Source organism: Artibeus jamaicensis, unplaced genomic scaffold, assembly GCF_021234435.1.
Source record: "Artibeus jamaicensis isolate MK-2021 breed Jamaican fruit bat unplaced genomic scaffold, CSHL_Jam_final contig_797, whole genome shotgun sequence".
Taxonomy (NCBI): Eukaryota; Metazoa; Chordata; class Mammalia; order Chiroptera; family Phyllostomidae; genus Artibeus; species Artibeus jamaicensis.
Window position 1 is genome coordinate 18,701,103 of NW_026521977.1, and position 15,465 is coordinate 18,716,567.

The following is a 15,465-nucleotide window of genomic DNA, read 5'->3' on the forward strand; positions in this document are numbered from 1 at the left end:
CCACCCACGTACCCAGTTTCAACAACTGTCAGCTCATGGCCAGTCTTGTTTCATCTATACCCCCACCCATTCCTCGGTCCCACCCCGGCAAATTTCAGACATCTTGTAACTTCATCTATAAATTCCAGTATGTTTGACTAAAAGATAAGAACATTGATAACCACAGTATCACACATACACAGACCCACAATTCCTTAATATCAAATGTGCAGTCAGTGTTCAAATTTTTGTCTTAAATGATTTTCACAATTTATTAAAATAGGGATCCAACTTAGGTCCAAAATTTGCAATTGGTTAATGTGCTTCTTAAGTGTCTTTTAATCTATAGGTTATTTTCTTTATTCCTTCTCCTCTTATTCTCTCATCTTTCCCTCCCTCCCTCTTAGCCTGGTCACTTGTCCATATCTACTCGTATATTTCTTGGTCATTAGAGCTAAAATCTTTAACATCTTTTTATCCATGTTAATGATTATTTTGGAACTACTGGACTGTCAAGATATATTTAGTAAATATACAAGCAATAAAATACAATTGGAAGTTGTTTGACCTTACAATAAAACCAAAAACTTCGAGCCCTGGCTGGTGTAGCTCAGTGGATTGAGCACAGGCTGGGAACCAAAGTGTCACTGGTTCGATTCCCTGTCAGGGCACATACCTAGGTTGCAGGCCAGGTTCCCAGTGGGGGCCATGTGAGAGTCAACCACACATTGATGTTTCTCTAACTTTCTCCTTCCCTTTCCCTCTCTCTAAAAATAAATAAATAAAATCTTTAAAAAAAACTTCGAATGAGACTGAATTTCATCTACTTAAACTTATACTTTTCATGAAAGGGAAAACTAAAATGATGCACCAATATGCTAGCATGTCCATAAATAATAAGATATAACTGACAGTCTACATGAAAGAAATTCATAACTTCATGTCAGCTTTTTGTTTGCATAGTCAAGAAGGGAAGGCAGCTCTCTGCAATGAAGTGACATGAGGGAGAAGATAGTTCATGGTTTCAATGTGAGGAAGTTTTCAGAAACAAACCACTGAAAGTGGTGAAACCACAGTTTGCAGAGCAACTGTGTGTGCACTGCCTGATTTGCAACCTTTATTTTGCACATAATCAAATGGCATGATTATTTGGCAGCCAAAACTAACACCTCTCCTTCAGGGTAATGAGGAACTAAATGCCTAGTTATATTCACGGTCCTAGAAAAAAATAGCATTCTAATAATGATAATTTCATGGAAAATCTAGTAAAACCACAGTTGACCTCAAACATCATAATCAAGAATAGGATCAAGTTTTCAGAAATACTGGTCATGTTTACTGCAAGCACTGTCAGTGGTATCCTGAATGCCTTGGCAACCCTCCTGTATCAGGAGAACTGTCAATCATTTGCTGTGTTCCCTCATTCACTCAGAATGCCCTCCTGGGGACACCTGATATTCAGGTGTCTGTGAGACTCACCACCAACCTAGCTGAGACAGACTACCTGTCAAATGAGATAGACTTTGCACAAAACTATCTTGGTCCATCGAATTCTGTATATAAAAATCTAGACTATGAGGGAACAGCAAATCTGTAGTGTAGAGAGAGGAGTGAAGCACACTGCAGCAAGAAGCAGAGATGTGATGAGACACCCTGTGTGCCTTGAGATGACAGAGTAGCACTGATCTGTAGAGCAGCTGCCAGCTTTCTCCTCCCAAAGCCTATGCAGCCTTGCAGTGAACTCCCTTTACCTTGAGGCAATTTGAGTTTCTAGTCTTTGCAGCCAAGACTGAAGTGTGTGCCAATTTGTTTTCAGTATTTAAAGGAACAACTTAAAACATATCAAAAGGTTACAAGCCATTCCAAGTCCAATCAGTGGTTTTTGTATTGTCACAGTGTCCTCTCCACATGTCAAAATTGTTTATATTAATCCAAAGAAGGTAGGGCACTCTCACTAGGAGCCTGAAGGTAGGAGGTAGATCTTGCTAGGAAGGTGATTCTAGTCTGGCTATATCTTAGATCACCTGGGAACCTTAAAAAGTCTGGCCTGGTATCACCCCCCAACACACACACCAACTTAAGACGATAGTTTTAGACTGCCCCAGGAGATTCTAAGGTGTAGTCAGGGTTGAGAACCACTAATATGGAGACTCCATGGTACATCAACCTGGACTCAGACCCGAGAACTGAATGTTTTCTTTGTGAATCTTAGTTCCAGTTAGTTGAGTATCTTGAGGGTTTTTTCCTCCTAGTGAATACTCATCTGAGGACGTGTATGTGTATTTAGGGGAAAATAATGTGCTACTTAGTAAATGGCTAGAGGGCATTGTACTGCATTCTTAGGCTTCAGTACGTTAGCAAAAACTGCCCACATGTGATCTATTTAGTAGTGTTCGAAAGCACCAATTTCACTCCATCTTGTTTTGTTCTAATTCCTTAGGTGAGAGACAATTATTACCTTATTCTGTTTAATGCACATGCGGTTTATGTTTAGCTTTAAAAGTATTTTTTACAAATGAACAGTAAAGAATTACATACCTTTTGCTTTTTATGATTAGGCACCAAGACTATCCATGTTTGCTATCTTACTGCTAGAAGGGCGGGGGGAAGCATGGCTTCCTTGGAATAGCCCTGTGATCATTTCAACCCCCACTACCTGAAATGGAGGAGAATGAAGCCCCCAAATGAGCTTGGCCTAACATAGTTTTCCTTTCTAGAATTCAGATGGAATACATGCTCCGAGGGCTCCCTGTGTTTATGAACTACCTAACCCGAGCTGAACCCTCATGGAACCATTTGCCCCCTTGCCTTCAGTCTTTTCAGGGCTAATACCTTGCTCTTCCCATACACAAAGTGTAGCAGCCACTTAAATATAAGAGATGACCCCCAAACCAAACCTCTTCTGTGCCATTAAAGCTGTTACCAGACAGGAGGCCTGGCCTTGAGTGGGTCTGCCTAGAGCTAGCGGGTAGAGTGTGGGTTCTTGATTTCATGTGGGAAAAGATTTCCCCCAGGTGCCTACGAGGGAATATTGATTAAAACTGGAGCCAGTAAACACGGAGGGGCTTAGCACAGAAGAAGCAACAGGAGAGCCTAGGCTGGGCTGCCTTAGATCACTGGACCATCAGAGAAAAGGGGGCTCTGGGGACAGGTTCAGGGGAGTGGCCTGGGACAAGTTGCCGCCGCCCCTTGCTCCTCTGGTTGCAACTGCTGTGGCGGCCCTGAGTTTAGGAGAAGCGTGCCTATCAGGGAAGAAGAATGGGAAGGAGAAGGGGGGGAGAATGGCATAGGCTGGGTCCTTAGTCTTCAGGGTTTTTTTTTTTTTTCTCTCTCTCTCTTGCAGGAGATAATCTTAGGAGGGGTCCTAGGAGATGAGGATTCCAGAAAATAACTGTTTCCCAGGTGTGCTCTTTGAGGGTTGTGGTCTTCACTGACGGGTCAGCGCCAGGGCAGCTGGTCCTGGTGTTGCCCACCTGGTTTTGCTGCTTTTCTGGGCCTGCAGCTGAAATACAGCAGAGGCCTAGATGTCACTGGAAGGGCGAGGAGGGGTTGGGGGCGACCTCCTGTCCCTGGCTATAAATGGCTTGGCCAGTTTGTTTGGCTGTTTCCCTATTCCCTTACCAAGGAATTTTCCTGGCTTCTCACTATCCTGCCTGGTCGCCTGGCTATCCAGGCGGTGGCCACCACTTGTTTTAACAGCCCGAATGAGGGGGAAGGAATATAAACTATGCGCACCTATAACACACGTTACACACATGAAGTAAAACTGAAATTTGAAAACCTGGGCGGGAAGGCTTTGAACCCAGTTGCGGAGCAGCAGGCTGACCTTTCCCCTCACTTGTCTGACGCTGTACCTCCTCCACCTCACGGTCCTTCTCCCCCAACCCGCCACGCCCGCAACGCCCGCCTTTCCGTACGGAAACATGGCGCCTCCCAGCTGGAGCCCCGCCTCCGGCCCTTGCGTACGGAATCATGGCGCCCCCCTTACGTGGGGCTTGCACCTGCCGGTTAACAACTGCCTCCCCTTCCCGCCGCTTAGGAGCGACCCCGCCGGCCGCTACCCACCAGAGCCCGGTCCGGGGCAGGGCCGGCAGCGGGCGAGGGACACGGCACCTGCGAGGCAAAAGGCCTACCCGCCTGCCCGCCCAGCATCGCTCCCGCCACCGCTGCGGCACAGCCCCTCCGCATTCCCAGCCCCGGCAGCAGCCGGGAAAACGCCGACTCCGCCGCAGGTGAGGTCAGCGGGCTTGGAGGCTGGAAGCACGAGGTGGAAATCACCGGCAGTTCTTGGCCCTCTCGTCCCGTGGCGTATGGCCTCGGTGATGTCGAGTGGAGGCGAGGAAGAGGCAGGTACAGCGGGCGGGTATAGCGCGGCTTTGGTCCCACCCCTCGAGGCCGTCCTCCGGGCGCGCCACGCGTCCGCTGCCGGCCCCGGCGGAGCCACTCCCTCGCCTGCCCAAACAGTTGTTTACAACGGCATCTGGACGCTGGGAATGAGTAGCGCTGAGGGCCGGAGGAAGTGATCCCGGCGTCGGCGGACGGAGACCCTTTATTTGGCTGAAAGGCCCTTCCCGCTTGGGCCCGGCGTGAAGCTCAGATAGACTTATTCACGGCAAGTGCGAGAATCCTCCTACCCTCGATTCCCTTTTTAGGCATAGCAGGAGTTGGTGATTGTTGAATGAATGAGCACGCTGTAAGTAATTACATGCATCCTATAGCCCTGTAACTATAAGTACCACTTGTGTGCCGTCTGTTGTTATGCACGCTCTGTCTTTTAAACTCCCCCCACACCGAAAAGGTGCAGGTTAGCTGCGTCTTACAGATGGGGAACCTGAAGTTCCCAGCCAGTAGAGAGCCAGGGTTGGAACCCGTGCATGTCTGGGACCAACGCCCGTCCCTCCCAAATACACCGACATCACAGAGATGACACAGCTGTCAGCGTCCTAAGTGGGTATCTGTTTGGGGGATATTCTTATAGGTATGGAGGCTGTGGGGGGAATGTGGTCGATCTTGGCCCTTAAGAAGTTAAAAATCTAGGTGAAGAGTTTTGTTTTGTTTTAAATAAAAACTAGCCATTTTACAATCTGGCCCCAACCCATCTTTTCATCTTCAGCACCTGCCACTTGTTCTTCTGCTCATTTTCGTGCTTCACCTTGTGCTCTTTGAGTGAAATGCCCCCCTTTTCACCGCCTCTCCCCTTCCAGGCATTTTTTAAATTGGATGAAATCCTACTCTTTTCAAAAAGTCCAGCTCAAATATCCCCTTTTCTGGGAAGGCTATTGCAACTTCTTCCAAGCAGAATTAGTCTCTCCCTCTGCTATATTTCCTTAGTGATTTCATAATGCTATTAAGGCTTAAGTTCCCCTGTGTTTCCTTGTAAAAATGTCTGTCTCCTTCTCTAGACCATGCCTTTTCTTCTTTTTATTACTATTTAATAAGGGTATTTTGAATTGGATTTAAGGCAGTGACGAATGCCAGACGTCTAGTAACCAGTCCTACAGGAGTTCAGAGAAAGGTGCAAATACTGCCTAGGATGGGGAAGTGTCCTGGGAGGAGCTTGGACTTGAGCCGACGTTAAAAGGATGGGTTAGTTTACTTAGCTGAGTATTAGAGACCTGGGAAGCCTGCCCTTCCTCTTTGCCGCACAGAATGAATTACTTCATCCTTTCTGAGCTCATTCCCAGCATGTGAAGAGGATAAAATTAGAAGTGTTTTTGTGCGTCCTTTCTTATAGGATGTGCTGGTACTGTTATCATTTGGATCTTGGAGCATTTCCAGAGGCAAATAGGATTTAGGACAGAAAGGAGATGGGTGTCTGGAGCGAGATGTTGGAAGTTAAAGGGGAACTGCTTTAAAGCAATCTTCATATCAGTAATACTGGCCTGAAAATGTAAATTCCAGTAACTTTATTCTATTTAATGGAGTTATCTAAAATTTCAGATAATTGCATCAAGTGATTCTTCTCTCATGTGCAGAAAAGCGTCTGCCAAACCTTCTCAAAGCAGTCGACATTCTTTTGGATCCCTGGATTACCTTCCAGGTGTGTAATAAGGTCTAATTAGAGTTTATTAAAACGTTTTGTGATCTTCAAGTGCTAAGAGCACAACTACTAATTTTTTCAGTAGTGTAAATGCAGGAACATTATATCTTTCTTTTCCCTTAATTGGAAACACTTTGGGTGAAGAGAACCCTAAAACTCGGGGGAGCCCAGGCGAGGGTGGGAACAACTTGACAAAAACTTATACAGTAAATAAGAGATTACTATTCCAGGCCTTTATTTATTGGCCCAAACTGGCATGTTATTTCTGTTCCAATGAGCAACTGAAAAAATTAAAGCCCCACCCAACCACGTATATATGATGGTTATTTCCAACTTCCTGCTTTACTCACCACCTTTTTCTGCTGACGAGCAAGGAGTTAATATGACTATTTGCCCCACACATTCTTTTTAAATGCTTCATAAAATTCTACCTTCTATCTGTCATCGCCAGGTGTCTTATTCACAGAATGAGATCAGGAAACCAACTCCTCAGCTCACAGTATTCACTTGGAAGCCTGATTAAAAGCACTATTTACAAAGTTTTCCTACCAGCACTCAGGAATGAAAGTAAAGAATTTAAGAATTGAACCAGTCTTTGAATTAAAATATAAGCAGGTACTTTATAGTGTTATCTTCCAACAATTTAAAGCCCTGTGCTCTCATGACATGGTACTTAGGAGTGAGACAAAAAATATTCAAACTTGTTACTCTCTATCTGAGATACAGGTCCATAAATATGATAAATAACAAGTGTCATTTTACAGGTATCTGTTTAATCATTGAAGCAGACTATTATAGTTGGATGAGATCTTAGCAGGCCTATCTGTTTTACAGATGAGAAAGCTGAAACCCAAAGAGATTACTGATTTTCTTCAAGTCACACTGCTGGCTACTGACAGCTAGAACATTTTGGTTCAATTTTTTTCTTTCCTAGGTTCATTTTTTTTTCTTTTTTAGGAAAGTGAACAAATTTAATTGAGAATGTCTGAAAACTTTGACAAATCCAATATAAATGAAGCAGGAAAATCAAAATCAAATGATTCTGAGCAAGGCCTTGAAGATGCTGCAGAAGGCTCTGATGAAGCTTTACAGGAAAAAATAAAGTCGGACTCTCCTAGCACCCAAAGAGTGCAAAGACCTCACTGTAAGCGAATTTGACTTCAGTTAGAAGTGGTACTATCTTATTTTCAGATGATATTTTATTAGGCTTCCTTGTGCATGTGGCCTTGAGCTAGGTTCTAATGAAATGATTAAATGCTCATTGCCGATAATGAACATTTAAGAATAGCAACAGCTTCTCAACTTGTGGGTTTTCAATTGCATGAGAAATTAAAATTTTAGAATAATGTCCAGAATGTTCCTTTCTTCTTCCAGCTTCCATAACATTCCACTTTCTCTGAACTGCTCTGAGGAATGGAGGTGGGAGGGGGGATAAGGGGGATAAATGGTAATAGGAAAAAAATACAATAAAAAATAAACTTAAAAAAAAAGAGGTAGGAGGGTGGAGTACAATTGCGGCTTTAATTAAAAGAGTGTTTGAAAAGTCTGAGGCAGGTTCCAGCCAGGACTGTGCTTGCACAGGTTTTTAAAAAAGGGGGGGGGGTTGAATGGGAGTGACTTCACCACACCCTAAGTTCATTGCCTGAGGGCTGAGTTCCCACAGGTTGAGGGGATTCAGATTGCTGAACATTCGTGGTAAAGTCACTTCAGATTCCTGGCAGGGAGCAGGTCTCCTAGATGAAAGGGTGGCAGTTTCTGCATGGATTCCAAGCAGTTGCCCCAACTCATGTCTTTTATTAAGAATACTTAAGCTTTTTGAAGTGAGTCCAAAAAATGAAAGTTTTAAGAGGAAATGTCATAGTCTAAGAATGTCAGTGCTGATATTATCTCTCTAAAGTATAGATGATCAGTAATACTTCATATTTGGAAGAAGTACAGACATTTTTGTGTTTGAGGTGTACTTCTTTTAAAATTATCAAAGTCCTTACCCAGGTAATTTATTAATCAACACAGCATTCTTCTTTGGGTGTTGTGGGGGGACACACGTATGAGCACTTAATGAACTTCATTCATTTGGCTTTAAGGTACCTGGACACAGGACTCCCCAACACCCTTAATTTTCTGTTTTCTTTTTTAAAGATTTTATGTATTTATTTTTAGAGCGAGGGGGAGGAAGGGAGTAAGAGAGGGAAAGAAACATTGATGTAAAAGAGAAACATGGATTGGTTGCCTCTCTTAGGTGCCAGAACCAGGGCCTGCACCTGCAGCCCAGGTGTGTGCACTGACCAGGAAGCCAACCAACAACCCTTTGATTTGCAGGAGGACACCCACCCAACTGAACCACAACAGTCAGGGCCACCCTTAATCTTCTCTTCCGCTCTTCTGCTGAAGAATTTGGCCTTCATGTTGACCGCCTGCTTTGGGAGCTTTTTCTTCCCCAGAACTTTGTAGTAGCCCAATCACACCACAATGATGATAGCAGCGGCTGCGGTCTTGTTTTGGGGCAGCATGTACCTGTGTCTGCTCACTGACCAAGGTCCACAGTTTATCAAGTTTGACAGCTGGGCAAAAGCTCTGGTTCCTCTTTAGGTGGTAATGCCTCCCAAAGTAACCTGTGTGATATTTGTCAAAGCTGATCCTGTGATGATGCGTGCCACCAGCATTATCTCAGCCTCCCAGGGGCCTCCGGTGCTTGCCAGTGAGGCTGTGGCTCATGTGGTCCTGAAGTTTCCAGCTCTGTCTCAGTCTGGATGGTGTGTCAGTGGCCAAGACAAAAGTTACAGCATTATTATAGCAACCATTAGTGGACCCCGGTTTTATTACTCAGAGGACTTGGTGTGTTTCTGTTATTTTGTAAATGAGAGATGATCAGACATTTGAAGATTTTTTTTTTTAAAACCAAGGTTAAAACAAAACTTGGAAGCCCTGGTGACAATCTCTGAATTTCTTTTTAAGAGATTAAGAACTCAAGAGTTTGGTAAGTCCTGATGCTTGATATTGATATACCACAGTGGATATTTCATTTTCTGATAAATGGAAACAGAAATACTAGCTTGAATAAATTTAATAGTTATTGTATATATAGTAAATCACTACTGAGTGCGTTCTAATTTTTAGTCAAATTCAAAAACCAGAGGTATAATTTTTTTATATCTTGCCCGAGAATTATTTATTGTCTTAGGGAGGTCAGGAGGGGGAGAGAGAAATCGATTGATGTGAGAGAGAAACATTGATTGCTTGCCTCCTGTGTGCGCCCCAACCTGATCAAACCCACAACCTGAGTATGTGCCCTGACCAGGGATTGAACGTGTAACTTTTTGTGTGTGGGAAGATGTTCCAACCAACTGAGCCACCCGGCTGGGGTGAGGTATAATCTATATATGATAAAATTTACCAATTTTAAGTGTGCAGTTTGATGAGTTTTGACCAGTACATTTGCAGTTGCGTCACTGACTGCCATCACAGTCATGTGCTGCTAGAACATTTCCATTGCCCCCCCAAATTTTCTTGTGCCCCTTGTCACTAAATCATCCCCTCCTTCCACCATCCTTTGGCAACCACTGATCTGCTTTCTGTCACTATAATTTTGCCCATTTTATAATTTCATATAAATGGAATCATACTGTATGTAGTCTTTTGTACCTGACTCTTTCACTTGGGATAATGGTTTTACGATTCAACCATGTCTTTGCATGTATCAGTAGTTTGTTCATTTTTTTGTTGCTGAGTAGTAGTGCTTTGTATGGTTACAATACACTTGGTTTATCCACTCTTCAGTTGACAGACACTTGAATAGTCCTAGATTTTGACTGTTATGAATAAAGCTGCTACTAACATTTGTGTACAAGTCGTCACACGACCATATGTTTTCGGTTTTCTTGGGTGAAGACCTAGGAGTGGTGTTGCTGGGTAATGTGCAAAGTGTATGGTTTACTTTGTGCAAAGTGTGTGGTTTACTTTATAAAAAACCAAGAGACTGATTTCCAAAGTGACTGAACCATTTGCATCCCCATTGCTTATGTGTGAGAATTCCAGACACTCCGCATCTATTTGTTACTTGGTGTGATCAGTCTCTTTAATATTGGCCATTCTGGCAGGTGTGTAGTCGTATCTCAGTGTGGTTTTAATTTGCATTTCCTGATTATAAAAGAAAGAACCTATGGTTTTCTACCTGTGTGGGAACACACTCCATCCTCTTGTGTTTTTCTTCTGTGTGTTACCTTTACTACTCACACGGAACACTTAACTTTTGATCACTAAATGTCTTGGGTTTTCTTTCCAAATCAACCAATTCTCGGTGATACCAGCTGAGTATTCTACAGGGCAGTTAAATTCTGCCACTGTGTACCTGGAGACAGCATCAGATCTCTTATGTTAAGGCCTCAGCCCCACAAGACTGCCCCCCACCTTCAGATGCCAGTTGCAAACCCAGGTCATCACCTGTGCTTCTGACCAACCTGCTGTAGGTTGGAGGTTCCAGCTGTCACTCCTTGGATTCAGTTAATTTGCTTAATTTAAGCATCTCACAGGACTCAGGGAGATACTACGTCTACCAGTTTATTTAGGGATCTGATGAAGGATACAGATAAACGACATGATGGAGAGATGCATAGGGTGAGGTCTGGCAGGATCCCAAGCTCAGGAGCTTCTGACCCCTGGAGTTGGGGCGTATCACCCTCCCCATATGAATGTGTTGGCCAAACTGGAAGCTCTCTGAAACTCGTATTATTGGCATTTTATGAAGGCTATGATCAGTTATTAACTCCATTTCCAACCCCTCTCCCTTCTCTGGAGGATGAGGGCTGGGGCTGAAATTACAAACCGCCAGTTATGGCTCGCTTTCTGATGACTAGCCCTCATCCAGGGGCTATCCAGGGGCCGACTTGAAGTGATCTCATGGGAACAAGAGATGCTCCTAGTGTTCTTAGCATTTAAGAAACTACAAGAGATTTGTGCCAGGAACCAAAGGGTAGAGACTCACTTGTATATTTTCTGTTGTCTCACACTGCTGAGCATCTTTTCATGAGCCTACTGGCCATTTGTATATCTGCTCTGGAGAAATGTCTGTTCAGATCTTCTGACCATTTCTTACTTGTCTTTTACTGTATCTTTGAGCTGTAAGACTCCTTTTTGTATTGTCACTATAAGTCCTTTAGCAGATCATTTGCAAATATTTCTTCCTATCTGTGGCATGCCATTTCATTTCTTAATAGAGTGATTGAACCCAAGTTTTGAATTCTGATAAAGTTTAGTTTACCAGTTTTTTCCTCTTATATTTTGAGCTTTTTGTGTCCTAAGAATTTTTCCTATGTTTTTTTCTAGAAGTTTTATAGAGTTAGCTCTTATATTTAGGTCTGTGGTCCATTTTGCATTGGTTTTCATTTATCATGTGAGATAAGGCTGAGAGTCCTTTTGTGTGTGTATAAATTTTGGGTTTTTTTTTTTTAAAAAGATTTTAAAATATTTTGGGGTTTTTTTTAATAATAAATGTGTGTTCCGAGGCCGGAGCACACACTCCGCACTCTCAGCACTAACCGCCGGGGAGAAGGGGCCTGAGAGTCCTTTCTCATGTATTGCTTTCTAATTGTCCCACCACATTTGATTTTATAAAACTAATTTTGCCTTATTAACCACATGTATACTTATGTGTGTGTGTATATCAGTCTGTTTCTGGATCTTTTGCTCTCTTCAGTTGATCTATGTATTTATCCTTGTACCAAGAACATACCGTCTTGATTATTATGGCTTTATAGGGGTATTGAAATCAGTTAGTGTGAGTCCTCCAACGTAATTCCTTTTTTTTTTTTCCTCAAAGTAATATTGGCTTTCGTAGGTCTGGTACATTTCTATATAACTTTTAGAATCAGTTCGGCAATTTTAACAAAAGCTTGCTGGGATTTTGACTTGAATTGCATTTAATCAGTAGGTCAATTTGGCAAAAATTGACCTCTTGAGTTTCTGTCTTGGCTTTGATTTTGGATTTTTGGATACATATTATATTTTTCCAATATTTATGAGGGAATTTTTATTTATTATTTTTATTAATATTTTTGGAAATGCTTAGAATTTTGTTGCTTTTCTTCAACTTCCCCTTATGTGACCAAATAAAAATTTTTACCAGACAGGATATGACCAGCTCTTAGATTTAGTTCCCTTTTTTTTTTTTGATAAGCAAAAGAAAAAAAAATGAAAGAGGAAGGAAAATTACTTTTTCCTAACCTAAGACTTTTGTGATTCTTAAACTCTGTGCAAACCAGTGACATTATCTCAGTTTAAGCCCAGATCCTATCATATGACTTAAAATTAATATTGTCCTCTTCTAGGCCAGTGCTTTTCAAAGTATGATTTCTGTGACCATCAGAAATTTCCTCCTTTCTGTGAGAAATGCAGAATCTCTGGCCTCAGGCCAGACCTGCTAAATCAGAAATGCTGAGAGGGGAGCCCAGGAGTCAGTTTTCACAAGCATTCCCTACCCCCAATTCTGTTACAGGCTAAAGAACTTTATTTATACATGGGCTTTATTTTAAAAACAGCTTTACTGATATACCAAAACAAATACACGTATTTATCAAACACATTTGAAAAATAGGAATTACCCGATGTTTCTTGGCTCAGGTCACCTGGAGAGATTCGTATGAGAATTTTCTTTCTGGAAGATAAATCTCAAACTTCTTCAAAGGAGAGAAAGGTATGGAGACCAATTGTGAGGCTATTGCAGCAGTTGATACAGAAGTGAAATCTGCGGGACTTGGATAGCAGGGCAGTGGAAAGGGAGAGATCAGAGAAGTCTCAAGGTTTTAATACAATGAGCCTGCATTCTTCAAAGCACTTGTGGCACACACCCTGTGATTTCCTCATTGGTCAGCTTTAGAACTCACATTCCTTCTTGGTGTCTGTACAGGGTAGTAGTTTTACCTTTGTGTGAACAGTCCTGAGCACCCCAGAGTACTCACCACTGTTTTAATTGGGAAGATGCATTCATAGCACAGTGTTTGTGGTAGAGCAGAATGTCAGCTGCTCATGGGAACAAAACAGGAAACCTTAAATCTGGTGTTTTCCTTTTGTCATTTCGGATGGATAGGAGGCAAAGGGATTAGAAAATAAACCCTCAGCTTATTGGGGGAATTGGTAGTCTGTAAAAGTTTTCCTAAATCTCAGTTTATTGTAACCATTTTCTATTGACCAGTTTTAGAAAAATATTTTTCAATAAGACTTTATTTATTTATTGTTAGAGAGAGGGGAAAGGAGGGAGAAAGGGAGAGAAACTTTGATGTGTGAGAGAGACATCAATCTGTTGCCTCTCACATGTGCTCTGACCGGGACCGGACCCACAACCCAGGCAAGGGGGAGTGGAACTGGCGACCTTTGCTTTGAGGGACAACGCCCAACCATTTGAGCTACACCCATCAGGGCAAAGACATGATTTGAGTATTGTGAGTGATTTCTGCTTTTAGGACTCTAGATTAAAAGAAAAAAATAATATGTTTATTGCTCGAAATTGCCAGAATATTTTCATAGGCATAATCAAAATTATTAGCTGGTACCAGAACCACTTTCTTCTAATTCTAATAGAAACTGTAATCTGGGAAAGCAAGCCTCTTACACTGGGTTTTTGTTACAGCCAGTCCTCCGCGTTTTGTGACAGTAGAAGAACTTCTAGAGACAGCAAAAGGGGTCACTAACATGGTCCTGGCCCATGAAATTGTAGTAAATGGAGACTTCCGGATTAAACCTGTTGAATTGCCAGAAGACAGGTAAGATGGTTACTGAGATACTTGTTTAGTAGAACACTGTCATTTCCCAGTTCTGGAAATGTTTTCTTCGTTTGATGTCACCATATTCAAATACAGTTCTCCTTAGTATGTGGTTGCTAAAGAATATTCCTATACCAAGCATCACTAGAGTTTGAAAGTGGATTAAAGGACCACTGATTCTTCCAAAATGTAAACAGAAAGTATGGAAATCTCCTGTGGGAGTCTTTCATGTTAGCTTCTTCCTTTTCCATAGGACTTTGTTGCATTGTTTCATTCATTCCTTGTAACTGTCACATTGTGCTGTAGTTGTTGGTTTCCTTGTGTTCCTTACCAGGGTGTGAACCCCACACAGACGAGGACTGTGCATTACTCTGTATCCCTAGCACCTGGCAAATGTCATACTGAGTCTAACTCTCTGTTGACTGTAAGGTGCGCCTTTTGAAGTGCGTTGTCACAAGGAAGAGAACACATTGCCCACTGTGACTGAAAGTGCCATGAAGACGTGGGTATTCTCTTGAGAAAGGAGGAGGAATGGCTGCTGAGGTGGCAGGCTCTGGTGTCTGTCTCCCACGATAGGCTTCCGAATACGACTTTACAGACTCTTCATGTGTATTCTGCAGACAGTACTTTTTCACATTAGTCGTGAAGAATCACTTATTTTGCTCTCATGGTATAATTACTTTTTTTAATGAGGTATTATAGTTCAGTACATCATTAAACAGTTGTCTCATATATCACATGGGAATAGGATTTTTTTAGGAAATAAAGTCCTTCATCTATATACATGCTGAATTGTTATCTCCCCCCTCCCAGTGGAAATTCTTTCTTTTTTAAAAAAATTATTTTATTTCTTTATTTTTAGAGAGAGGGGAAGGGAAGAAGAAAGAGTAAAAGAGAAACATCAATGTGTTGTTGACTCTCATGTGTCCCCTACTGGGGACCTGGCCCACAACCCAGGCCTGTGCCCTGACTGGGAATCGAGCTGGCGACCCTTTGCTTCACAGGCCCGTGCTCAATCCACTGAGCCACACCAGCCAGGGCTGAATTGTTGTCCTAAAGTACTTAATCATACAAACCTCAGGAAACTTGATGGTATCGGGAAACTAAAAATTAACAGCTCTGAACTTCCCAGTGTTCTTTTTCTCATGTAGCACTATTAGATGCTGTTAATTGGACTAATGCCATCTGTCAGATTTGTTGGAAGTTATTCTTTCCATTGAGGTACTTACTGAAATAAATCACTAACTAAAAATAAGGTATGTGATTTATTTAAGAATATCGCGGGGGGGAAAAAAAAATGTACTTGAAAAGTAACTAAATAAAATTAAAAAAAAAAGAAAAAAAAAATGAAAAAAAAAAAAAAAGAATATCGGTAACTCTTTCCTTTATCCACATTGTTTTGAAAATATCTCACCCTAAACCCATAGAATTTGTGTGTTTGAAAGTGATTTGATAATAGCCAAAAAGTATATATAATCCAAATGTCCACCAACATGAAAATAGATGCATAAAACATGATATGTCCATATAATGGAATATAGTCAGTCATAAAAAGGATCAAGGCACTGATACATTTACATGGGTGAGATGCTTGAAAGTATTTTGCCAAATAGAAGAATCCAGACCCATAGTCCACATACTGTACAATTCCATTTACATGGAACATCCAGAAAAGGGAAATCTATAGAGACA

General features: G+C 42.0%; 2 protein-coding genes across 10 annotated transcripts in view; one reads left to right on the forward strand and one right to left on the reverse strand.

Moving 5' to 3' along the window:
• The window catches only part of CCDC73 (coiled-coil domain containing 73), a 310,502-nt gene extending 306,138 nt beyond the window's left edge, over positions 1–4,364 (reverse strand). Inside the window, exon 1 of the mRNA XM_053672983.1 lies at positions 4,045–4,364. The gene's annotated coding sequence lies outside the window, so the exon portion shown is untranslated. The remainder of the gene's footprint in view (positions 1–4,044) is intronic.
• TCP11L1 (t-complex 11 like 1) overlaps positions 4,356–15,465 on the forward strand; it is a 39,124-nt gene continuing 28,014 nt past the window's right edge. Inside the window, exons 1-4 of one of the 9 annotated variants that reach the window (XM_037128249.2) lie at positions 4,356–4,672; positions 5,920–6,019; positions 6,977–7,163; positions 13,641–13,773. In XM_037128249.2, coding sequence (XP_036984144.2) covers positions 7,001–7,163; positions 13,641–13,773 — 296 coding nt within the window. In that variant the 5' untranslated portion in view covers positions 4,356–4,672; positions 5,920–6,019; positions 6,977–7,000. Of the gene's footprint in view, positions 4,673–5,919; positions 6,020–6,137; positions 6,635–6,976; positions 7,164–8,922; positions 8,997–12,634; positions 12,708–13,640; positions 13,774–15,465 lie in introns of those variants that run through there. The other 8 variants (XM_037128250.2, XM_037128254.2, XM_037128248.2 and 5 more) reach the window with 8 other exon arrangements.